The following is a 25,486-nucleotide window of genomic DNA, read 5'->3' on the forward strand; positions in this document are numbered from 1 at the left end:
TGTTAATTATATTCACCCTTTGCTATATTTAATGCACCACAACTACACATTATATGATGTTTTACTCCGTGAATTTCATTGATCGATTTTTTAAATGCACAGTAATTTCAAATCAGTAATTGCAACATGCTCCAAAAAAGTTGGGACAGTTGAATGTTTACCACTGTGAAACATTTCTTCTAATAACACTTAAGCATTTGGGCACTGAAGACACAAGTTTAAGTTTAGAAAGTGGAATTTTCCACCATTCATCCATTATGAAGGTCTTTAGCTGCACAATTGTACAGGGTCTTCATTACCGGATGTTGTGCTTCATAATGCACCACACATTCTCAACTGGAGACTACAGGCAGGGCAATCTAAAACCTGCACGCTCTGCTTACACAGCCATGCAATTAGACCGGACGCCAATAACCACTTGGATGGTCCTTTTCCTTTGATCTGGAGAACACAAATGGCAAAAAATAAATAAATAAATAAAAAGTTCCACTGTTCTACTTTCCATCTAAGATGAGATGGAGACCAGATTATTTGGCAGCGCTTCTGGACAGTGTTGATGTATGGCTTCTGCTTTGCATACTGAAGTCTTAACTTGCATCTGTGGATGCAGCAGCGAGTGGTGTTGACTAACAAAGGTTTACTGAAGTTAGTCCCATGTTCATGATATCCATTAGAGATGAATGCTGTTTTTTTAAGACAGTGACGTCTGAGGGATCAGAGATCACATGCATTCAGAAGTGGTTTTCATCTTGCCCTTTACACACTGAGAATTGACCGGATTCCTTGAATCTTTTAACTAGATTGTGCACTGTAGATGGTGAAATGCCCCAAATCCTTCCAATTTGTCTTTAGGGAACATGGTTCTCAAAGTGCTGGATTATTTGCTGAAGAATCTGTTGGCAAATTGACAAGTCTCAAATGATCCTTGTTCTTGAAGGACTAGGCTGTTTTTGGAAGATCTTTATACAATATGACACAATGGCCTCACCTGTTTAACATCTCCTGTTTCACATCGCCTTTTTAAAATGAGTCAAATTGTTATTAGTCTTAAATTGCACGTCTCAACTTTTTTTGGAGCGTGTTGCAATCTTCTGATTTGAAATTACTGTACATTTAAAAAAAAAAAAAAAATTCACAATGTTAAACATCATATGTGTAGTTGTAGTGCTTTCAATATAGCAAAGGGTGAATATAATTAACAAATCATTCCTTTTTGTTTGTATTTGCATTTTTCATACTGTCCCAACTTTTTTGGAAGGTAGTTCACGCTTCGTGACCTTGAGGACTGCTGGAAATTTTTTTTGAATGCGAAATATAAATATATAAAACAGCTGATATTTCAATGCATAAGTGAATTCATATACGTCCACAACAAGAACACGAACAAATAGCTTGTTATATTACGTTTATTTTCATTGATGTTACATATTTTATGGCTAGAGTAGGTTAAACAATAATTGCGTATTTAAATAAAATATAAAACTCCATCTATATTGAAATAATTGATCAGAGTTGATAGTGGCTTTTCTAAGAAACTTTTTTTGTAAAATGCTCTTCAAGCGACATGTGGGAGTGACTTCATTGTGTCAGATGTCACTACTCACAGCTGATCGTTTCAGCATTTGTTAGCGATCTGTAACCCAGAACAAAACCTGCAACAGAGCAGCTTAGCCGTGGAGCGCAAGTTGCTATGGTGATGAACACCGGTAAAAGCTGACCAACCTTCATGGTACCCAAAACCTAAGGTTAATGCAAACTAATCTGAAACATACCTGGCTAGCCACCAAAACCAGCTTCCTGCTACAGGCCTCAGGTTGTTTAAAAAGCTTATGATCTTACCCCAATAAGAGAGCACCATTTAAGATGTTTACATGACCACAGATGTTGACAATTTGCACATAATAGGACTAAGATAAAGCATGTAAACGCACTCTGTGAAACATCTGTTAAAGAGCAGACCTTAAAAAGACACACGTGTAAGAAATGTTTCATGCACTGAAGCTTGTAAGCCATAGTCTGACTGTATTTACCTCTTCTGCTCACAGTTTAACCTCCTCCCCACTCTCACTGTGGTACTCGGCCACATATAGACTCTTGTCAATACTGCTGGGAATGGGCTTGATCTCAGTACCCAGCTGTTCTTCAATACCTTTCAGGTTAAAGCGGTCATCATATGTGATCAAGTTAATGGCGAGACCAAAGTGTCCGAATCGACCTATGGGGAGAAGAGAAAGCAAATGTCATGAACACTGCTGCCTTATTAAAAGCATGCTTGCCAAATCATGGCATTTCTAAATCTGAACATCCTCTCATTGCAGGGCAGAGACTGAAACTAAACTACATGGAAGTGTGTGCATGATAGGATGCTGAGGTCACAGAGTTTCCAACTCACCAGATCTGCCAATGCGATGGAGGTACGTCTCCCCAAGTTTGGGAAAATCAAAGTTGATCACAACATTCACAGCTTGTATATCAATTCCTCTTGTGAAGAGATCTACACAAAGAGAAACATTTCAAGCATGTACAAAACAAATGGTGATTGAAGGTAAAGGTTTAGCAAATGAGTAATGTTTACAAGAACGTTTACAAATTTCTTCTGCAGAAGACAAATATTTTTAAAAGAATATCTCAGATCTGCTGTCCATACAATACAAGTGAATGGTGACCAAGTGAACTCCAAAAAGCACAAAGGCAGCAGCATAAAAGTAATCAATAAGACTCCAGTAGATTAATCCATTTATTTAGAATTCAATTGATTTGGGATAAAAACAAATCAGAATATCTTTTCAATATAAATCTTGACAGCAGTCTCGGCGATCATGATTTCAAGCTTTTTTTCCATGCATGCGTCAAGCACTAGGAAGTGTAATAAAGCTTGAAATCATGATTGTACTTTGAGAATGCAAATGGTAAAAAAGGGCGTATTTTGGTCTGTTCGCACCCAAAACCAATTGGATCCCTACAGAAGACATTGATTAAACCACTGGAATAATATGGATTACTTGTAAGCTGCCTTAATGGAGCTTTAAAATCTTGGTCACCATTAACTTGCATTGTATATGCAGTGCATCTGGAAAGTATTCACCACGCTTCACTTTTTCCACATTTTGTTATGTTACAGCCTTCTTCAATTCATATAAACAATAATTCTATTGTACAATCTAATAAATCTAAATTCTACAAACAATACCCCATAATGACAACGTGAAGTTTGAAATATTTGCAAATTTATTACAAAAAAATAAATAAATAAATAAATAATCACATGTACATAAGTATTTACAGCCTTTGCTCAATACTTTGTTGAAGCACTTTTGGCACCAATTACAGCCTCAAGTCTTTTTGAGAATGATGCTACAAACTTGGCACACCTATTTTTGGGCAGTTTCTCCCATTCTTCTTTGCAGGACCTCTCTTTGCAGGGAGCATCGGTGCACTGCCATTTTTTCTCCAGAGATGTTCAATCGGGTTCAAGTCTGGGCCACTCAAGGACATTCACAGAGTTGTCCCGTAGCCACTCCTTTGTTATCTTGGCTGTGTGCTTAGAGTAGTTGTTCTGTTGGAAGATGAGCCTTCGCCCCAGTCTGAGGTCCAGAGCGCTCTGGAGCCAGTTTTCATCAAGGATGTCTCTTTACATTGCTGCATTCATCTTTCCCTCGATCCTGACAAGTCTCCCAGTTCCTGCTGCTGAAAAACATCTCCACAGCACGATGCTGCCACCACCATGCTTCACTGTAGGGATGGTATTGGCCAGGTGATGAGCGGTGCCAGGTATCCTCTAGACATGACACTTGACATTCAGGCCCAAGGATGACCAGTGAAAACAGGATGCACCCGAGCTCAAATTTGAGTGTCATGGCAAAGGCTGTGAATACTTGTGTACATGTGATTGTTTTCATTTTTTATTTTGAATAAATGTGCAAATATTTCAAACAAACTTCTTTCACGTTGTCATTATGGGGTATTGTTTGTAGAATTTAATCCATTTTGGAATAAGGCTGTAACATAACAAAATGTGGAAAAAGTGAAGCGCTGTGAATATTTTCCGGATGCACTTGAACGGAGTATATACACAAAAAAACTTTTTATTTGTGTTAAGCAGAAGAAAGTCATACACATCTGGGATGGCATGAGGGTGAGTAAATAAGAATTTTTATTTTGGGTAAAAGATTCCTTTCAGGGGCAAAATGGTATTTCTGCAGCCGTTTTTCTCAAAACAGGATTAGGGGAATCAAATTCAGTTTCAATTTTCCTTTACAATTATTGACTGTTTGACATTTTTTAAATATAGTTAAAATCCATTTAAAACCAGCACAATCCAATAAAATATAGGTCAGAGACTGTGCCTTTATTTACTGAAGGCTGCGTGTAATACAGAAGTAAAAAAAGACTTATTACTGCTCTTACCAGTGCAGACAAGATTTCGACATAAGCCGTTTCTGAAATCATGGAACACACGGTTTCTGTGTTCCTAAAGAAAGTGAAAACATGCATTAGCAAAACAACAATATGCAAAAACTAAAATGCTGAAATTCTGGATGTTAAAATGAAGGATTAATCAAGACCAAATTTATGGAAATTATATTTAAATTGAACATGCTAGAGAAAATCAAACACTTGCTCCATTACTACATTTTGCCAACGGCAGTGAGCCAACACGGCAGACACACTTCACACCCACCTGTCTCATCTTGGCATGAATGTAGAAACAGGAGTATCCAAGCTGAGAGATCTTCTTGGCCAGGAGCTCCACTCGCTGGGATGAATTGCAGAAGATTATAGACTGATTGATCTGGAGCTAAAAACAATAATAATAAAAAAAACTAAAACATTAAAGAGGCTGATTGTACAGATTCTGTAGTCTACAGTGGGGAAGACATTTACAGATTTGAATAGCAGCAGTTAAATGATGAAAAAGGCTATTACCCTGGAGAAGAGAGTATTAAGGCAATGGACTTTCTGCCTTTCAGTCACATAGGCATAATACTGGGTAACCCCCTTCAGGGTCAGCTCCTCCATCAGGTTTATCTCATAGGGCTTCTGCAGATGGGAATTCTGTGGTTGAGGGCACAAATACAATATTTGGGGGTCCTTTCTGAACACTGAGAACACAACCGATGTTAAAATGACATAAAATGAACATTGTAGGTTTTCTGCATTTTCAAGCTAAATGATGCAATTAAAAGGGGATGCGTGTAATGGTTTCGATGGTTAAATGCTTTTTGTCGAAGCTTAAAGGGATCGTTCACCCAAAAATGAAAATTCTCATTTACTCACCCTCATGCCATCCCAGATGCGTATTCTGCGGAACACAAGTTCATTTTTAAAAGATAATCTCAGCTCTGAAGGCCCTCACAATGCAAGTGAAAGGTGATCGGGCATTTGTAGCTCCAAAAATCAGATAAAGGAAACATGTACTCCATACACCCCAGTGGGTTAATCCATATCTTCAGAAGCGATATAACAGGTGTGGGTGAGAAAACGGATAAAAATGTAAGTCCTTTTTTGCACCACATGTGATTTTCAAGTGTGATAGTGGAGATTTAGTTTCATTTACACATCTGAAATTAAAGTGGATATGTAGAGAGAAAAAGGACATAAATTTGACATATGCATTACTTTTGTTTCCTTTGTGATTTTTGGAGCTACCAAAAAAAAAAAAAAAAAAAAAAAAAAAAAAGTCTGATCACCATTCACTTTCAGAGACATTTTTCTGAAAATATGATTGTATTCTGCTGAGGAAAGAAAATTATACACATCTGGGATGGCATGAGGGTTATCATTGAGAGTTAATGAGAAGAGAATTATAATTTTTGGGTGAACTATCCCTTTAATATGCAGGGACAACTATTAAGAAGTAATTTGTATGTTGATTGTAAACCTTGTGGCGCTACCAAAACATTGCTCCATTTGAGCAATCCAACAGAGCAACGTATGGAATGAGTTTGAGGCATGACTCAATCAACCGTCACACACTTAACTCTGCATAACAATTTATAAAAACTAAAAATCGCTTCACTATCTGAATCAGCAGGCTTACCATGAATTTCTGCACACTTAAAGGGAAGGTGGCAGAGTACAGCAGAATTTGCCTTTGCTTGGCCAAATAGCTCAGAATTTCCTCCATCATCTGTACAAAGTCCTGTGACAGGAGCTTATCTGCCTATATAGCAACAAATGGATTGAAAAAAAACAATCATGATAAACTACATATATACACAATTGCCATACCACAAGCTCTGAGGTATTTAGAGTAACTGCAACCTCACTTGATAAATTAAACCACAATCTTACACACCTCATCCAACACGATCATCTGTACTTGACTGACTTTGGCCACCCCCTTTTTGATGAGGTCTAAAATTCTTCCTGGAGTGGCAATGACAACATGCACTACATAAAACAGGGAAAATGTAATCCATTAGATCCAGGGCTTTTGAAGAGAATAAAACGGCTCAAATAATTAAAACCCCTTCCCCCAATTTATGTTCACACACCTGTTTCGTCGAGTCTCATGATGTCATCACGGAGGTTGGTTCCACCTGTAGTTGCCATGACCTTGACCCCGCCCATGTGTTTGCTGACCTGGATCGAGATCTGACTCACCTGCAGAGCCAGTTCTCTAGTGGGCACAATGACCAATGCTGCAAAAGTCACAAGTGTTCAGTTGCTTAGCCCATGAAGCCACTTAAAGAACAAGTGAAATCATTCATGAAAATCTAAAAACAAAAAAGGTAAATAAACACAGCTGCAGTCTGTTATGAAACCCAAGGATTCACAACATCTTGAAGACGCCCAACCCAATACCCCTCCATTAGTCAGGTCAAGCAAGTTAAGTTAACCTTGTATGCTGTCTTTCTTCAAGTCAATGCGTTCAAGTAAGGGAATAAGGTAGGCGCCACTTTTTCCTGTGCCGTTCTTGGCTCTGGCCAGAATGTCCCTCCCAGACAATGCAATGGGAATGCTCTCCTCCTGCAGGAATGAGTGGGAACACAGTAATGAGCAGATGGGCCAGATTAGACACTGTTATACAGGAGATACTGAATGGTCACTGACAGATAAGAAGGTCTGAAGAGTCTGAAGCCAGTTTCTCAAAGAGAAATAATCAATTAAATGTGTTAGTTTAAAAAGCTAATTTCAAAACAATTCCTTAATGCTTAGCTGCTTATTTTTGGCAACAAGCTTGTTTTTCCATTGATGAAGATGAATATTCAATAGTAGTAGTACAGCTGAAGAAACAAATGCAAAAACTTCATTATAGAACATGTTTCATCAGTGCATGATTTTTGGAGGGTCTAGATTTTCCAGTTTCCAAACAAGGAGAGTTTAAAAAGACAATTTAAAAAAAAGGCAGAAATGTGAAGCATATAATTTTATAAAAGCACTTACATTAATTATGTTAACACACATTTTGTTTGTTTTGTGGCCATTCTTTTGAAAAAGTGAGTATTGTAAAGTTCAAAAATTGGCCCCATTCACTTCCATTGTAAGTGCTTCACTGTAACCCAGATATTTTCTTTTTTTTTTTCTTGAAAAAATGAGGTGCAAGTCAAAAAGTAATTGTGGCAATCAATATTATGCCATACATGTTGCCGATTGAGCTTAACTTGCATTGAACCCAGACCATTACTTTAAAAGTGAACTCAAATGACTTTCGTCTGTGTAACAAGATATTTTGAAGGATGTGTGAAGTGTTTTTTCCCCATACAATGTCAGTCAATGGCATCAAAAACTTTCAAGCTGCAAAAAAGACAGCATCAAAACAATCTATACGACTTGAATGGTGTAATCCATGTCTTGTGAAATTAGTTTTTTTCTCCTCTCAATTTGGAATGCCCAATTCCCACTACTTAATAGGTACTCGTGGTGGAGCAGTTACTCACCTCAATACGGGTAGCGGAGGACAAGTCTCAGTTGCCTCCGCTTCTGAGACGGTCAATCCACTCATCTAATCATGTGGCTCGTCGTGCATGACACCATAGAGACTCCACATGTGGAGACTCCACAATCCACATACAATTTACCACATGCCCCATTGAGAGCGAGAACCACCAATCATGAACAAGGAGGTTACCCAATGCTACTCTACCCTCCCTAGCAACCGGGCCAATTTGGTTGCTTAGGAGACCTGGCTGGATTCAAACTCACGACTCCTGGGGTGGTAGTCAGCATCAATACTCGCCGAGCTACCCAGGCCCCACTGTGATCGTTTTGGTTGGGAAATAGATACAAATTAAGTCCTTATTCATAAATCTTGACATCAGCAGTCTCCTTGTGTCTCTTCAACACACTTCCTCACACTTGACATGTGCAGATCGCTGTACACACACACACACCTGGGTGTTTTGAACAGCTGTTCAGACACAAGTTAAAATGGATTTGCAGTTTTTTGGTAACTTTTAGAATGCACCACAGTTGACAAAATGTTGAAGGTAAACACTAGAAAATGTAAAAAGCGACTGATGTAAAATGTCAGTTTGACCGTACGCAGCAAAGCATCACCATCTCGAAGCCTACACGGTGTTCCAATAGGATGTCAAGATTTATAATGAATAAAGCCATTCATTTTACGAAAAGACTTTTAGGAGCTTGACGTTTTAGACAAGATGTTAATGAATAATCAATGATAATTTGTCATTAATAATTTGATCGATTAAGCATATCAATCATCAATTTCAACATAAATGTGCTCAGTAATTCTGTCAGCAGAGAGAAAAGATGGTCTATACAGTCATCCGCCACTAGAGGGCACACTGTCACTTATGCGCTGCTTGTCACTCAGTGTCAGCAACACAGATGAAGTGGGCTCATAATCACACCAGTGTTTCCCCTATATGCATTTTGCTGTGGCGCTGTGCCACTGCTGAATGAGGTGCCACTGTTGGGATTTCACATGGTTAATTTAACATTCTTGATGCAACAATGGTTGCCAGCCCCAGTCAGCTGTGTACTTTCTACACTGCAAAAGGGGCCCAATCACACCACCCCCCTCCCCTGTGTCAAACTCACTTCATTTCAAGAGACAGGGGATCACAACGTTTCACTAAATCAGTTAGCGCCATCATTGTGAATATTAATGAGCCTTCCCCTGTCATCTGTACATTTCAGAGAGCATTTTGCTCTCTTCAAAAGCAGAATGAAACAGTGCTACACCGGTCAGTTATCAACACGCCTTAATCATAGCAGCACGAGCGCAGAGTAGGTGCGGTAATTTGCGGACTGGTCTCAACTGCACAGACTTTATTTTTTTTTTTAAACGCGCCCATGAACTAGTGAGATGCGCAGCGGGGATCACGAAACTTGTTTGAATGCGATACAGAATTGTCTGTTGCAAAACTCTTATGTCTCTATGATGAAACTGGTTTAAAACAAAACAGCCAGTGATGGGCACAATTACAAGAAAATGTATTTTAAATAAAAATTCTAAATACCTCAGTATTTGATATTCTGATACATTTCAATCTGTGTGGACAATTTATCAAAATAAAAGTATTTTGTATCTTGAAAATACACAAAATAGATTTGAAATACATTAAAATTGGCCATTCAATGAAGTATCATTATTAGGCTGAAATCTATCTGGACCTATTCTGAACACAAAAGAACATTTTGGTGTACAACTGCTTAGAAAATTAATTTCAACTTCAGTGCAAAATACCAAATAGCAGCCATTTCTTATTATTTCTGGCCAGGTTACACTGCAGCCTGCCTTTACTTGTGGTGAACCCTATTAAGTGAATAACGTTTAAAACAATGGGTACTTTTATTGCTATCTAGCAATGAGTAATGCTTTACACAATTGACTAGCTACTAGATACACAAGCAGTTGCTAACACCAACAACCGATCAGCTAGCAAGACTGACTAGCTAGAGCTAATGTCCAGTGCTAGTGCCAACACCATTTTCCCCTTGCCCGTGCTCTTTTATTCCTTCATATTAACTGAAGGCAAATCTTAATGAGGTTCATTATAGCTTGCTAGATAACGATCTAGCTAACGATACCTAGTGAACTCGCCAACAACAGTTAGACTAGATCAATAGCTGGCTGTTGACTAGTTTTGATTTCCTCACTGTTGAAACACATTGCATTGGCTGGCGAGAAGTATCATAGCTACCATAATATTTTAAATGGAAATTAACAGTAGCCAGCAATTATTGTTGTTTGCAACAAGTAGAATCGACCATCACATCCTCACCTCATCTTATGCTGCATTCCATTAATCTCAGAAAGTCGGATTTTCCAACGTCCTTCTAGGAAAAGAGCAATGGAATTCCAACTTGGAAACTCGTGTGGAAACTTTCAACAAGTGCCCTTCAGCTGGAGTCAGAAATATCGTAATTACGAGTTCCGTGCACATGAATGACCCTGCAAAGTCGCATTAACGAGTGGCAAACTTAGAATTCTAGATGATAGAGTTTCCGAGTTGGGACATTGGAAGGGGCGTGTCGACATGAATGATGATGAAAAGCAATGATTTTGCTAAAGGATTTCAACTTCTATAATTAATTTAAATTATATTTATTTGTTATACATGACGTCAACTAATTACTCACCTTCAAATTTGTTTTGTAGAGAAGATAGATAAGATATCCCCATGTCATGAAAGAGTGAACAAAACTAATTTATTCACACATGTATTTTTGAACACCACATATTAATTGCAACAATTTTTTTACCAGTTTCATTTGAATTTTTAATTCAAATAAATACAAAATAAAAGTTCAAACTCTGAAATCAAGGAATCTTGCTTTATTGTGTAGGTTTCACCCTAACCCTGCTTAAAAGGTGCAATAAGTAACATCTTTCATGTAATATGCGCCTTTTTGGCCAATGTGTGAATAGCTTTTAAAGCAACTTAAAAAAAATTAGCCATTCCCGGACTTCCTAGGTTGCCTATTAAAGGTTGTAGACCGATTTTCATGGCGGGCCACTTTTGCCGGGGAAATCCAAAGGATGTGATGTTTATGCACACTCCCAAGAGCCTTGCCTCAGTGCTGCTTCTGCTATTCAACAGAATCAACAAACTGAAACACTAGGTAACATCCGGATCCCAGCACAACACGGACTCCTACACAAACTCAGTAAGCCTAAAAAAAAAACATTTATCTACTGAATTCCATCTGGTGAAGCAGGAACGTAATCGTGGTCCAGTGAAAACTAGTGAACGTCAGCAGGGCATTTGATTCCTCGAGGGACCTTTGTTCAGTTTTGAGGATCAAAACGACCCTCAATTGGTGTTCTTCTAATTGGACAGGTAAGCTTACATAACTGCAAAGCATGTAAAATATAGTGCCATAAGGATTTATCGGTGTAATTCTAGATAACTTGATCTTGCCTGCTAATGCTGACGAACTGCAAGGTACATTGCTTTGTAACTTTAAAATAATTTAAACGATCTTCTCTTTATGCTAAATGTCAGTGTTAATCTGTAATTATTCAGCAAGGTAAACTTCAATGACACATGAAATTAATGATAGACAATGTTCAAGATAATGCAAAAAGACCCATTCATTAGTGTAACATAACTTGGTTATAAAGAAAATACACATTCTATTATTATAAAACAATATATCAATCTCTGTTGTGATGGAATACTGAATTGTCTCAACATTTATAATGTAGTCTATTTTATAAACAGCTACAGTCATCATCCACCAAATTTAGCTAACAGCCATTGATAAAGCTGGCTAGCTAGCTAATGTGACATTGACTGCATTCATATGATAGACTCTGTATCATGCACAGAATAGTGCTTACTTGGAACGGTCTCGCATAGCCAGACCTATATCCACACTTTGTTTTAGCCCTGTTCTAGCACTGGAGAGTCAAATATAATATGCAGTCTCAAAGTTTCTAGTAAAATGGTCATAACTGTGTAATTTTAATTATGCTACCTCATCTGTCAGCATGATTCCGGTGAATCACATTCAGTCTCTTTGTTTTGGTCGATGCTCGTGTCCCTATGGAGTGTGCACGTGTGATCGAGAGCAAGAGGCACCTGGCTGTAGTTCATTTAACAGGCACAGGTGTCATTAATAATAAGGGTTTCTGAATCTTACATACGGCACCTTTAAAGAAAATTACCCTATAGTACCCACCTAGTGTCCAACCAGTGCTCATACGAGGTATGAACTTAGTGGAAATATTTTTTCGGCCTCTTACCTGTATAGGTGATGGTTTCTCCCAGCCCATCTCAAAGATGCCCATAAGCAGCTCACGTTTCAGGCAGTAATCTTCAAACTCATTTCCCTTGGTTGATGTCACATCCTGTAAATGACACAATGAATGCTTGAGTACCAGACTGCAACAACACATTAAAAAAAAAAAAAAAAAAAGGATTCTGGTTCATAAACCATCATCGGATCATGTTTTGTATATCTGAAACAAGTATATCTATTAAAAATGGACTTACTGAGGTTCTCATGCGCATATCCTTTGGAGGAAGCTTTAGGTTCTTCTTCCAGTCGTCCCCAGCCCTAACAGGGAAAACATACACTACGTTATGTAAATTAACTTGCCACTTACGTATATGTGCATTGACACTGCAAGGACTTACTTGATGATGGTGTTAGCGGTGGGTGCAAGCTGGGAGTTACCATTGTTGACTGTGCTGGAGGCCTTGACCTGGGCAGGCTGTGTTGTTTGGGAACCCCCTCCACCACCTCCAGGCCCCCCTGCTGGCTTCACCAAGCCTCGCATTTGACCATTCTGATTTGACAGTCCCAGAATAACTGGATTCTCCACTCTGGCTGTACTCATGACTTAAATATTCTCTCTCTGCCAAACAGTGAGTGACAATGCCAATAGATGTGATAATACTTTATCCTGATGCGCTTGCAAAACAATTTGCAAGTCGTCCTCCCCACAGCTTTCTCAGTGTCCAAAGCACAAAAAAAGTATCTTGTGGAGCATCTTAATATGAATGTCACTCAAGCAACAGGTCACAGATATTATAAGCGGGAAGATTAGCTTCATTTATCCTTCCACAAATTAATGAATCCCTCCTCTGCAAAGGTTTCACAGACCAGGGGCCAGAAAGCCAGAGTAAGTCTCTTCAAATCTTTTGTCCATTCCTTTATCATCTATAAATCAACATCAGCGATTTCAAAGGTTTTCCACCTGTGTGTGAGAGGAAAAACTGTTTTTTTTAAGATGCTTTCCAAGTTGTGTTTATAAAGTGCTTTGCAGATGACATGCGTACATAATCACTCACATTCAGATGAATGGAGAAATAATAAAATTGTCCAAGAAAAATATTAAGTGACCAAAAACAAAATAAAATCCAAAAAGGAGGGAAGGGTTCAAATTAAATGCTTGAGGAAAAGCCCTAGTAAACAGGTGTGCTGTGGGATAACCTACTTTTTAAAAGAGCTACTGGTAATAGAATAAAATTATGGTAGGTTGTGTGGGAGTGAGTTAATCAGCTTGGGAATTGCAGTTGGATGATCTAATTATGGGCATATTATGGAGAAAGAGAATCTTAAAAATAAATGTCAAGTTACCGTCCACTTTTTGCAATGTTCTGTTATCAGCAAAGTGTAAATGTGCAAAAAACTTTAAGTTGGAGTTTGCTGCTAGTTTCCATTCAACTGGCATTTTAAGGATAAAATAGTGTGCATGATGACATCAACCTTAATTAAGAGAAATTGCATATGTTTAGGTTCAACGCAAAAGACATCTGCCATTGGGACGTTTCAATAGAGTTTTGTGTATAGTAATGTCAAAAGCGCCAGTCCCTTCAGTACCAAATCGAGATAGAAAAAAAAAAAAATTTAAAATAATTCACGATACCAGTGTTTCTACAATACTGGCAGTTCTGAGCACAGACTTCATTCGATACAACTGTCAGACTGACACACGGCTGCTTCCAAATGCTCACGCTTAGGAGTGTGCACTCTTACTCCTTTTACCATTAAGTGTGACACTTGCCTAGTGTGACACTTGCCTAGTGTGACTATTAAGTTGTCAGCTAACGACCCTGCATCAGTGTGGAGTGGCCTGAAACAACTTACTAATTACAGGACTCCTACCCCCAACCCTGTGGCGGACCAACGACTGGCTGACGACCTGAATGTGTTTTACTGCAGATTTGAAAGGCCCGATTTCACACCCCACATGCACTCGGACCTTCAATTCACACCTCCTGCAACCCCCCTCCTCCCCCCTCCTGCTACACTACCTGCACTCAAGATCTGTGAGGACGATGTGTGCCGTGTCTTTCGGAAGCAAAGGACAAGGAAGGCTCCAGGACCAGATGGCATCTCACCAGCTTGCCTTCGTTCCTGTGCTAACCAACTGGCCCCCATCTTCACTCAGATCTTCAATAGATCACTGGAGCAGTGTGAAGTCCCATGCTGCTTCAAACGCACAGTTATTATACCAGTCCCTAAGAAACCTAAAATCACAGGACTTAATGACTACAGACCTGTCGCCCTGACATCTGTGGTCATGAAGTCATTTGAGAGACTGGTGTTGGCCCACCTGAAGGACATCACTGGACCCTTTCTACATCCCCTTCAATTTGCTTATCGAGCAAACAGGTCTGTGGATGATGCAGTCAACATGGGTTTGCATCATAACCTGCAACATCTGGACAGACCGGGGACATACGTAAGGATCCTTTTTGTGGACTTCAGCTCGGCTTTCAACACAATCATACCAGATATACTCCGGACTAAGTTAAACCAACTCCCTGTTCCCACCTCTACCTGTCAGTGGATTACCAGCTTTCTGACGGACAGGCAGCAGCTTGTGAGGCAGGGAAAATTCACTTCCACCACCTGCACATCAGCACTGGTGCCCCCCAGGGATGTGTGCGCTCCCCACTTCTCTTCTCCCTGTACACCAATGACTGCACCACCAAGGACCCCTCTGTCAGGCTCCTGAAGTTTGCAGACGACACCACTGTCATCGGCCTCATCCGAGATGATGATGAGTCTGCATATAGAAAGGAGGTTGAACGGCTGGCTTTCTGGTGCAGTCAAAACAACCTGGAGCTGAACACGCTCAAAACAGTGGAGATGATTGTGGACTTTAGGAGGAACACCCCAACATTGTCCCCCCTCACCATTCTAAACAGCACTGTGGCAGCAGTGGAGTCATTCAGGTTCCTGGGCACTACCATCTCACAGGACCTGAAGTGGGAGATACACATCGACTCCATTGTGAAAAAGGCCCAGCAGAGGTTGTACTTCCTTCGCCAGCTGAGGAAGTTCAACCTGCCACCAGTGCTGCTGAAACAGTTCTACTCAGCAGTCATTGAGTCTGTCCTCTGCACTTCAATAACTGTCTGGTTTGGTGCAGCAACGCAATCAGACATCAGAAGACTACAAAGGACAGTTCGGTCTGCTGAGAGGATTATTGGTTGCCCCCTGCCCCCCCTTCAAGAACTATATACTTCCAGAGTGAGGAAAAGGGCTGGTAAAATCACTCTGGACATCACTCACCCTGCCCACTACCTTTTTGAACTGTTGCCTTCTGGCCGGCGCTTCAGAGCTCTGAACACCAGAACCGTCAGACACAGGAACAGTTTTTTCCCTCAGGCCATCCATCTAATGAACAATTAAATTGCCCCATTGAGCAATAATTATGTGCAATACGCAGTTTAATTTTAATTTATATTATCCAACATATCCACTTCTGCCATTACTTACATTGCTCTGTACATAATATACAGGTTTTGTTCTTTACATAACAGATTGTATTAGATTTGCACTACGTGTGTGTATGTACGTATATGTATAATTATTTTGTGTTCTTTTTTGTTTTTAATTACCTATGTCTTGCTGCTGTTTTTGGTATTGTTTGTATTGTTGTTGACTGGAAGCTCCTGTCACCTAGACAAATTCCTTGTATGTGTAAGCATACTTGGCAATAAAGCTGATTCTGATTATTACACTGCAAAAGGCAGCAATCTTAGTATGCATGAGCTGCATGCTTCAAATGAATGTATAAAGCCGACCGCTCATACACTGGAAACTTCAGACATTGAGAATCTTTCACATTGTATGGGAGATGACAAAGCAGAGCACTAATCCACTGTGAAACATGCATTACATGACTAAATATTTATAGAATTAAAAAAACAAAAACACACCATTTGAGCTTTAACAATCACACTAGGCCATGTAGCAAACCGTTTATCCAGACAAGTGAAATTTCCATCAAATACACGAGTCAAAATAAAAGCATGATTTACAATAAAAGCTAGACATCAGAAATTGAAAAAGAAAAACATTACAACCATTTAGTAAAATGTAATAGTCACCATAGTAACAATAAAAAGAATTATGATAAATACAAAAATAAGCAATACATCACAAGCAAGAGTTCTGTTGTACTGAATAAAAGTTCAAATTTAATTTTGAAAATGTTTCCATTTTCACTTGCTAAAGTTAATTTGATTAGACACCATTTTGATGACGACATTAAACTTTAAAACATGGAATTCTAAAAAAGGAAGTGGATTTAAAAAAAAATATATATATATATATATAACAGATTTCTGAAGGGCCCTTAAAAACACTTAATGCATACTAAATTGAGAAACATTTGAAATCAACATACATTTCTTGTCATTTATTATTTACATTGAAATGTAACTTTAAAAAGGCTAAAAGGCATGCATTCAATAGCACATTAGCATATTTTTTGCTGTGGAATCAATATTGTTATAGAGAACCATGAAATGTAACTGGTATCTGTACAGTCTACTAACATTTTGGTATGGGGACAACTAATTGTGTATATCACAAATTTTGCACGTTACGGAATCCCCAAAATCGAAAGTATTGAGACGATTATTGAAACTGGCCAGCTGTCATTTTAATTCCACAAATAATTGCAATAAAAAAGGACATATCAGAAGACGACATAGAAATGAATAAACTCGTCTGTATCTGGGATTATTAGAAGAAATGTATTGGAATACCTAGCAAAATAAAACAGAACTGGTGGCATTAGTAAGCCTGTAAATAGATAACATTCTTGAATTAAAAATATGGACAATTTGTTCACGTTGTCATTTTATTTGTCCCTCCGGAATATATGTCGTGAAACACAGGGCTGCAGTGCCGGAAGTGTCATACGCTCCATTCCAAAACTTAGTGAGCTGCCTTGCTGACACCTGCCTGCATATGCAGCCGATTCTGGCAGCATCTTAGCTGAAATGGAGCCTCATAAGAGACCGATTTGGAACGCTCTACATAGGCAGTTCCACGCATCATTTAAATAGAGCCCCTTATGCGCAGAACATGGGGAAACTTGACTTGTAATTGATTTCAATACACGTGATGTGAGAGAAACCATGCAATCTTCTAATGAGCATAAATATGCAGAGCAAACACACATTTTGGGTAAATTGCAAGGGATTCGTATAACCAGGGCGTTTTGGTGAAAGATGCTCCGGCACTGGAACACGCAGTCTGTAAAGAGTCTGAACATTACCTTTTATATTGATGTTAAGGATTAATAGATAATTGTCATTAATAATTTTATCAATTAAGCTTATTGATTCAATCTTCAATTAATTTAAAAACAAATGTGTTCAGCAAACATGGTAACAGACGTTGATAAGACGTCTATACAGTCATCCACCGATAGAGGGCGCATTGCCGCTTGCACTGTATGCGGCATGTTAAGCGGTATATTATGTACCGTTTACATATATGATTTCACATAAAGTAAAAAACATTTATCCAAAAGGTCCAAAATATCTCACGATCCACGATGCAAAGTTTTAATGAACTCCCATATACATCTTCTCTACAAGTTATTAAAAATAATTTATTAACAGTAACTATTCAAATTCATACAAAAGTCTAAATGTTTAAAATACACTAAAACTAAGAATATTGTAAGATTAAAATGCCAATACTTACATTTCTTAAGTGTATTAAAATACACACACACACACACACACACACACACACACACACGTATTTAGTCAGCCACCAATTGTGCAAGTTCTCCCACTTAAAAAGATGAGGCCTGTCATTGGTACACTTCAACTATGAGAGACAACATAAGAAAAAAATTCCAGAAAATCACATTGTAGGATTTTTAATTAATTTATTTGCAAATTATGGGGGAGAATAAGTATTTGGTCACCTACAAACAAGCAAGATTTCTGGCTCTCACAGACCTCCTCTGTCCTCCACTCGTTACCTGTATTAATGGCACCTGTTTGAACTTGTTATCAGTATAAAAGACACCTGTCCACAACCTCAAACAGTCACACTCCAAACTCCACTATGGCCAAGACCAAAGAGCTGTCAAAGGACACCAGAAGGACACTCATCATGTTTGGAGGAGAAAGAATGCCGAGTTGCATCCAAAGAACACCATACCTACCGTGAAGCGTGGGGGTGGAAACATCATGCTTTGGGGCTGTTTTTCTGCAAAGGGACCAGGACGACTGATCCGTGTAAAGGAAAGAACGAATGGGTCTGTAAGGCGGGTGCCAGTGAGTCTGGGCTACTCCGAGAAAACAAAAGGCTCTCATGAGAATATCTGAACTCTCTCTCGCAGATGTAACAGCAACATCCGAGATGCAACAAACTGTGTAGCTAACACCTCCCTTCTAAAGTCTCTTCATCTCACTCCTCCTCCTCACTTAAAGCTCACTAAAAACCTATGCAATGTGAAGTGTGTACAAAAAAGTAACTATAACATGTTTGGTATCATTTAAAGTCTCTCAGTGCGCCTGGTAAACTGGTCTCATCCTCCCAGCCATAATGAAAAGCAAAAATAAATTATAAAATATGAGAACTGTGGTGTGCCCCTTAAAGGTGTGCCCTCCCCCAGATCCTCCATACCTCCTGTATGTAAATCTACAAGAACCCCCTCAACAGGGGACCAAAATCTAATTATAATGGCAGACACCACCATTTGGTAATTTTAATATATTTTAAAATTAATATACATTTAATTATCTGGGTATTTAAGGAGATGTAACACATTGCTCATGGAGTCTGTAGTGAGATTTCCCACACGATCGCTGTGTGTAGTTCTTGTTGCCAGGTAAATGTGTCTATAAATTCCTCAATTTCTGAATGGCTGTTATTATACTTGATTGATGATTTCACTCTATGAATTGGATTTTGAATTATTGTTCCATTTACCTGGTCAATAAATTGTAAACATTTGATTTATTCTGACTGACTCTGAAATTGCTTTTCCCAAACAGATTGAACGATACGTATGTTCCCGCAAGTCTGCGTCAGATTATTGACGACTAATATTTGGCATTGATTCAAGTGTACCTGGTTTGCAAGGACAAAAAGGGAATTTCCGTTTAGAACAGCAAACGCTGCTTGACCAATCTAAATTCGGGTGTGTCTTACCTCTGTTTTAATTTGATGTTTCTCCAGATAACTGTACGTGGGAAACCACGCATGGCCAATCCAAAGCCATTACAAGAGAAGTTATGTTGGTCAACTTACATCTGTGTGGCCGTGACCTCTACTGAAGAAAACGTTAAGTTACATTCAAGTGTATGCAATTCCATGGGGCTATACTGAAGTATCTTTGATTGTGTGAACTTGAACGTGACCGATCTCAGGTATATAGCAATTACCTCTGTTTGATGATCCAATACTGGCCGCTTGTGATCGTGAGACCCGCGGTGTAGAGAAAAACATGCGAGGACCTCAAAGCGACATAGTTTCTTAATCTAAACGGGTAAAATATAGTTAAAGGAGTTAAAAGAATAATCAAACATGAAATAACGAGGTAATACATAAGAGAAAATGTATTTCATTTAATATTGTTGTGTTGCGTAACAAGAAAGACAGTAACACGCAGAGACCTTCACCCGTATTATTGGAGACCGTCATTGGACCGATAAACGGGCTTACATGGCCATGTATCGTGAGATTTTGAGTGAAAACCTTCTTCCATCAGCAAGTGCATTGAAGACGAAACGTGGCTGGGTCTTTCAGCATGACAATGATCCCAAACACACCGTATGGGCAACGAAGGAGTGGCTTCGTAAGAAGCATTTCAAGGTCCTGGAGTGGCCTAGCCAATCTCCAGGTCTCAACCCCATAGAAAATCTTTGGAGGAAGTTGAAAGTCCATTTTGCCCAGCGACAGCCCCAAAACATCACTGCTCTAGATGAGATCTGCATGGAGGAATGGGCCAAAATACCAGCAACAGTGTGTGAAAACCTTGTGAAGACATACAGAAAACGTTTGACCTCTGTCATTGCCAACAAAGGGTATAACAAAGTATTGAGATAAACTTTTGTAGGTGAAGAAATACCTACTTTCCCCCATAATTTGCAAATAAATTCATTAAAAATCCTACCATGTGATTTTCTTTCCTCATTTTGTCTCTCATAGTTGAAGTGTACCTATGATGAAAATTACAGGCCTCTCATTTTTTTTTAAGTGGGAGAACATACACAATTGGTGGCTGACTAAATACTTTTTTGACCCACTGAATACACACACACACACACACACACACACATTAATTGGAGTCCTAGAAAGTATGTTTTGTGGTTAATACTAACAATTATTTGATTAATTTATTGTTAATTTCCACAACAATCATTTATGAAAAGGCTGAAAATTGACAGCCTTAAATATGTTTGTGCAGTATACCAGCACAAATGAAATAAAAACAAATTTTAAACTGTACGATATCATCTTGTTAATTTCAGTAATATATTAAAGTATGCTGCCATTAGCAAAATATAATGTGAGAGATTTGAGATTAAATAAAATCTATTTCAATAGAAGTCTCAATATGGCCAAGTGTGATCATTAAACAGCAAAAGGATGTCATTTACTGAAATGCGCAATATGTAAAGATTTTCCATGTAATATTCGCCCTTTTTTGCCAATGTGTTAACGGCTTGTAACGCAACTTAAAACATGAGCCTTTCCCGGACTTCCTAGGTTGCCTATTAAAGGTTGTAGACTGATATTCATGCGAAGGGGGCGGGCCACTTTTGCCGGGAAAATCCAAAGGATGTGACATTTATGCACGCTCCCGAGAACCTTGCCTCAGTGCTTCTCTTCTGCTATTCAGTGACAACAAACAGTCTGCAACACTAGGTAATTTTACCTTAGAGATGGAACCCAGCAAACGGCCAACTCCCAACACAACACCAACTCCTACACAAACTCAGTAAGCCTAAAAAAAAAAAAAAAAAAAAGCCCACGAGATTAACACGAGATGATGAAAGAGAACAATAGGTTACTGGCCAAGGAGGAACGTGATCGTGGTTGAGCGAAAACTAGAGTGAACATCAGCAAGGCATTGGTTTCCTGGAGGGAACTCAATTCGGGTTTGGGGATCAAAACAGACCCTGAATTGGCATTCTTCTTATTGGACAGGTAAACTTACAAAACTGCAAAGCATGTGAAATATAGTGCCATAAGGACTGATCCATGTAATTTTAGCTAAACTACAATGACACTTGAAATTAGTGATAGACAAAGTTCAAGATAATGCAAAAAGACCCATTCATTAGTGTAACATAACTTGGTTATAAAGAAAATACACATTCTATTATTATAAAACAATATATCAATCTCTGTTGTGATGGAATACTGAATTGTCTCAACATTTATAATGTAGTCTATTTTATAAACAGCTACAGTCATCATCCACCAAATTTAGCTAACAGCCATTGATAAAGCTGGCTAGCTAGCTAATGTGACATTGACTGCATTCATATGATAGACTCTGTATCATGCACAGAATAGTGCTTACTTGGAACGGTCTTGCATAGCCAGACCTATATCCACACTTTGTTTTAGCCCTGTTCTAGCACTGGAGAGTCAAATATAATATGCAGTCTCAAAGTTTGTAATAAAACAATCATAACTGTAATTTTAATTATGCTACCTCATCTGTCAGTATGATGCCAGTGAATCAAATTGTCTCTTTGTACGTTACGTCATTGCTTTGGTCGATGCTCACTCACTCACGTCCCTATGGAGTGTGCACAAGAGCGAGCACGAGCAACAGGTAGCTGGCTGCAGTTCACTTTTGAACTTCAAAAGGTATTTCAAAATAAAAGTCATGCTGAAATGAGAACTTTAACTGGATGCTTGAAATTGAAGACATTACAACAGAAAACTGTATAAAACTACTATTACTACTGTATAAAAGTGAAATATTCAAAGTAGTAGCGATTACTCAATTACAATAATATAAAATGGTTATATTATTATATCTAATCAATATCACAAAAGCTGAATACCAGTACTAAATATCAGCATGTTGCAATTCAGCCATGGCAGCCTCAGGTAATCAAAATGTTTCATTTAATGTTTTCATTACTGTAAAGATCTGTTGTGCATCTTTTTACCAAAAATAATTATAATAATTTATAAATTATATTTTAATTTGATCATAGATGTACATGCACGTCATGTGGAGGGCGATGCGGTGCTTGACGTCTCAACTAAACTTATGTGAAATGCGCTTTACAATGACGAAAGAACACCATTGAAACTCAATGATTATTCCTTATACAAGTCTTTCCTGATAAAAGCCATGATCAAAAGTTTAAATAGGCTACTGTTGGAAAATTATACTGTAGATCTACTTTGTGTTTATAATCCTTCTACTGAAGTCAGTAGATTTGTAGCCATGCAAGTTAATGAAGGAGAAGGTAAGGACATTATTGAAACTCTTTTTAAAATTCAACAAATTTGTGAAACACAAACAAGCCTCACCAAAACACACTTTATTTTGCAGCTAATTCTGCAAAATTGTAAACTTGAATCACTAAAATTGCTGGAATAGGTGCTTTTAGCTTATTCTTTAAAAAAAAAATAAATAAATAAATTCCTGTACCAGTGATTCGCCCCTCATGAGTTTGTATCCCGTTTGTTTGTTCGGCCAATTAATTGTTAGTTCCCCCTTGTGTAAAATGCAAAAACCAACTGACAGCTTTGTCAATGGACAGAATTTCAGATGTCGGATTTGTTTAGTAATACGAGTAGTTATTGTAAAATGTGTTCATTTCAGCAATTTTGGTGTCATTGAGTTGTAATACAACATACATATGCATTATCTTGCTCTGTATCCTATATTTAGATAAAGGCCATTGAGAAACCCCTATTATTTCACAACTAAAGTAAAGTTGAATAGTAAGTAAGAGGAGAAAAATTAGATTAGCAGTATTTACCGCCAGTGAAATAAACTTTTAAAACACACTGAGAAAAAGCCTTGCTCTGGCAGAGGTGACAAGGCTGTTTGAGCAGCAAAAATAAAATAAAAAAACCTCACCCTGCAAAGCATTTCAAATAAAGATAATAAAGCCGTCCCAAACAGTCCCATTTAAGAGGAATACATGGATTAAGACAAATTTTAAAGTCTCTATTAATTGTCACGTCTAAACTAATGATAGCAGAAGCTTGCACAATGTCAACACGACAGGCTTTATTGCTAAGCAGAACGGCCAGTAACAATTTACCCGCACTTATTCAAGTATTTCTTAAAGAATTGCTTTAATAAAATAAGTTTGATTGTGTTGCTGTGAAACAGGTGCAGCAGCTCTTAGACTAAACAGCTGTGAAATCATGTTACGTTTAAAAGGCAGAGCAGATTAAATGTAGCTACAGTTAACAGAAGGTCTGCCGTTCAAAGAACTCGCTTTCAAACCACAGAAACCCAATTTTAGTCTTTCAATACTGATAATATTATTAAATAATACATTTTAACGTCTTGTTTCCACTCGTGAATTTCGCTGGTATACCTAGCAGACGCTAGCAACGCAGCTAAAGCATACGGCTTAATATTCGTCACATTTAAAAGATACATAACTAAATTATAAATAAACAGATTAACACCTTTCAAGGGTTTTTTTTCTTTGACAATTAAATCGTTAAACATATCAGAAAAAAATCCTGTCAGTGCTCGAGCTGGTTAGCTCGTGTCCGTCCTCGCGAGTCCACACACAGGCCGCAAGCGCATTACATCTAGCAAAGATTCGCAATTACGCTCAAAACAATTAACATTATTATTATGAACAGTCAAATAACATTTCTCGCTGTTTAAAACCACAACGTAAATGTTGCAACTGGACCAAGACAGAGCGACAGCAGACACGAATATGTAAACACCGCCACAAAGCACCTAAAAACCAAGGTAAAATGTCACTAAACAATACGTAATACATATCGTTGACTTTATAGGTAGGCTACTCACCGGCTGTGGCTGAGTATATCTCTCTGTGTGTTTGTCTATGTGAGTTTTAGGTGTAGAGTTGTGGCATATTTGGGGGGGTGTAAAGCGAGTGCGTAAGATGGCTCCCAGTCACCTTTAAACCCTCCCAGAATCAGTCACATGAGAGTCCTGTCTAATCCACAAAAACACCATCAATACCTGGCTTTATTTATTAGATTTAAAATTATTGTAATGCCTTAAATGTGTTTAAATAAATGTAAAATAATAAAAAATATATATATATATATATATATATAATTTTTTTTTATTTTACATTTATTACATTTATTATTAATTATTTTTTATTTTACATATATATATATATATATATATATATATATATATATATATATATATATATATATATATATATATATTCTTACATGCATTCTTACCGCAAGTCTGTTTTTGTGTTAGCTCTCATTGCAGAAAATGCAAACAATACGGTTACTCACGTAACCCCGGTTCTCTGAAACATTGAGTGGAGAGATCCAATGGGGAAGGGCATCTGTACCTGACCTCTGCAGAAGCATCCAATTGCACCAAGTCTGGCTAGACAGACAAAAGCATGTGACCTATGCTCAGTAAGAACCCACCCCCTTACCTAGGAGCATATAACGACCTGCACACGCTGCTGCTGCTCCTCAGTAAATACATTCGCTTCTCGTGCAGCAGGCGGGGCAAGCTTGGTGGATCTCTCCACTCGATGTTTCAGAGAACCGGGGTTACGTGAGTAACCTATTGTTCTCTTTCCTCATCTCGTGTTCAAGATCCATGTATGGGAGACATTGACAGCTCCCCGATTGCACAATACACTCACAGTGAGGTCCTGCAAGCCAGTTAAGGGAACGGTCACCCCAAAGAGGTGATGCTTCACACGTCCCATAATCACACACACATGGCAACCCTGAAGCACTCAAGTGAGAACTGTGTACAGGTAGAGCATAAATAACATGTTAGTGGCACAAACATAAAAATCAGCCCAGCAGCATACAGTAAAGACAACACCCAGGAAGGAATGTTAATGCATGGGTATGCATGTATATATATATATATATATAAATAAAGAAAAGGAGCTAACAGGGGAGGGGCTATGAAGAACCCACCCCCAAGACAGAATGAGCTACTGGGGTCCTGGTAACATCCAGCCGGTAGTAACGTACAAAAGTATGGGGAGAAGCCCAGATGGCAGCAGAACAGATGTCCTGCAATGAAACTCCCCTGAACAGAGCCCAAGATGGAGTGGGCTCTGATGCCTTCAGGAGGCAGCACTCCCCTAGATTCATAAGCCAAAAT

The 25,486-nt window shown here is 38.4% G+C and overlaps 1 protein-coding gene across 2 annotated transcripts in view; it reads right to left on the minus strand.

Annotated features, from left to right (window-relative positions):
- Positions 1–24,292, minus strand: part of LOC127623206 (probable ATP-dependent RNA helicase ddx6) — a 30,750-nt gene extending 6,458 nt beyond the window's left edge. For both annotated transcript variants that reach the window (XM_052097535.1, XM_052097534.1), the window contains exons 1-13: positions 24,173–24,292; positions 12,558–13,120; positions 12,414–12,477; positions 12,164–12,268; positions 6,843–6,972; positions 6,498–6,644; positions 6,299–6,393; positions 6,041–6,163; positions 4,927–5,055; positions 4,682–4,798; positions 4,408–4,471; positions 2,393–2,494; positions 2,031–2,215 (exon numbers count right to left, since the gene is read on the minus strand). In XM_052097535.1, the coding sequence (XP_051953495.1) occupies positions 2,040–2,215; positions 2,393–2,494; positions 4,408–4,471; positions 4,682–4,798; positions 4,927–5,055; positions 6,041–6,163; positions 6,299–6,393; positions 6,498–6,644; positions 6,843–6,972; positions 12,164–12,268; positions 12,414–12,477; positions 12,558–12,760 (1,455 nt within the window). In that variant the 5' untranslated portion in view covers positions 12,761–13,120; positions 24,173–24,292 and the 3' untranslated portion in view covers positions 2,031–2,039. The remainder of the gene's footprint in view (positions 1–2,030; positions 2,216–2,392; positions 2,495–4,407; positions 4,472–4,681; positions 4,799–4,926; positions 5,056–6,040; positions 6,164–6,298; positions 6,394–6,497; positions 6,645–6,842; positions 6,973–12,163; positions 12,269–12,413; positions 12,478–12,557; positions 13,121–24,172) is intronic.
- Between the last annotated feature and the right edge of the window lie 1,194 nt (positions 24,293–25,486).

Source organism: Xyrauchen texanus, chromosome 29, assembly GCF_025860055.1.
Source record: "Xyrauchen texanus isolate HMW12.3.18 chromosome 29, RBS_HiC_50CHRs, whole genome shotgun sequence".
In the NCBI taxonomy this organism is placed as follows: domain Eukaryota; kingdom Metazoa; phylum Chordata; class Actinopteri; order Cypriniformes; family Catostomidae; genus Xyrauchen; species Xyrauchen texanus.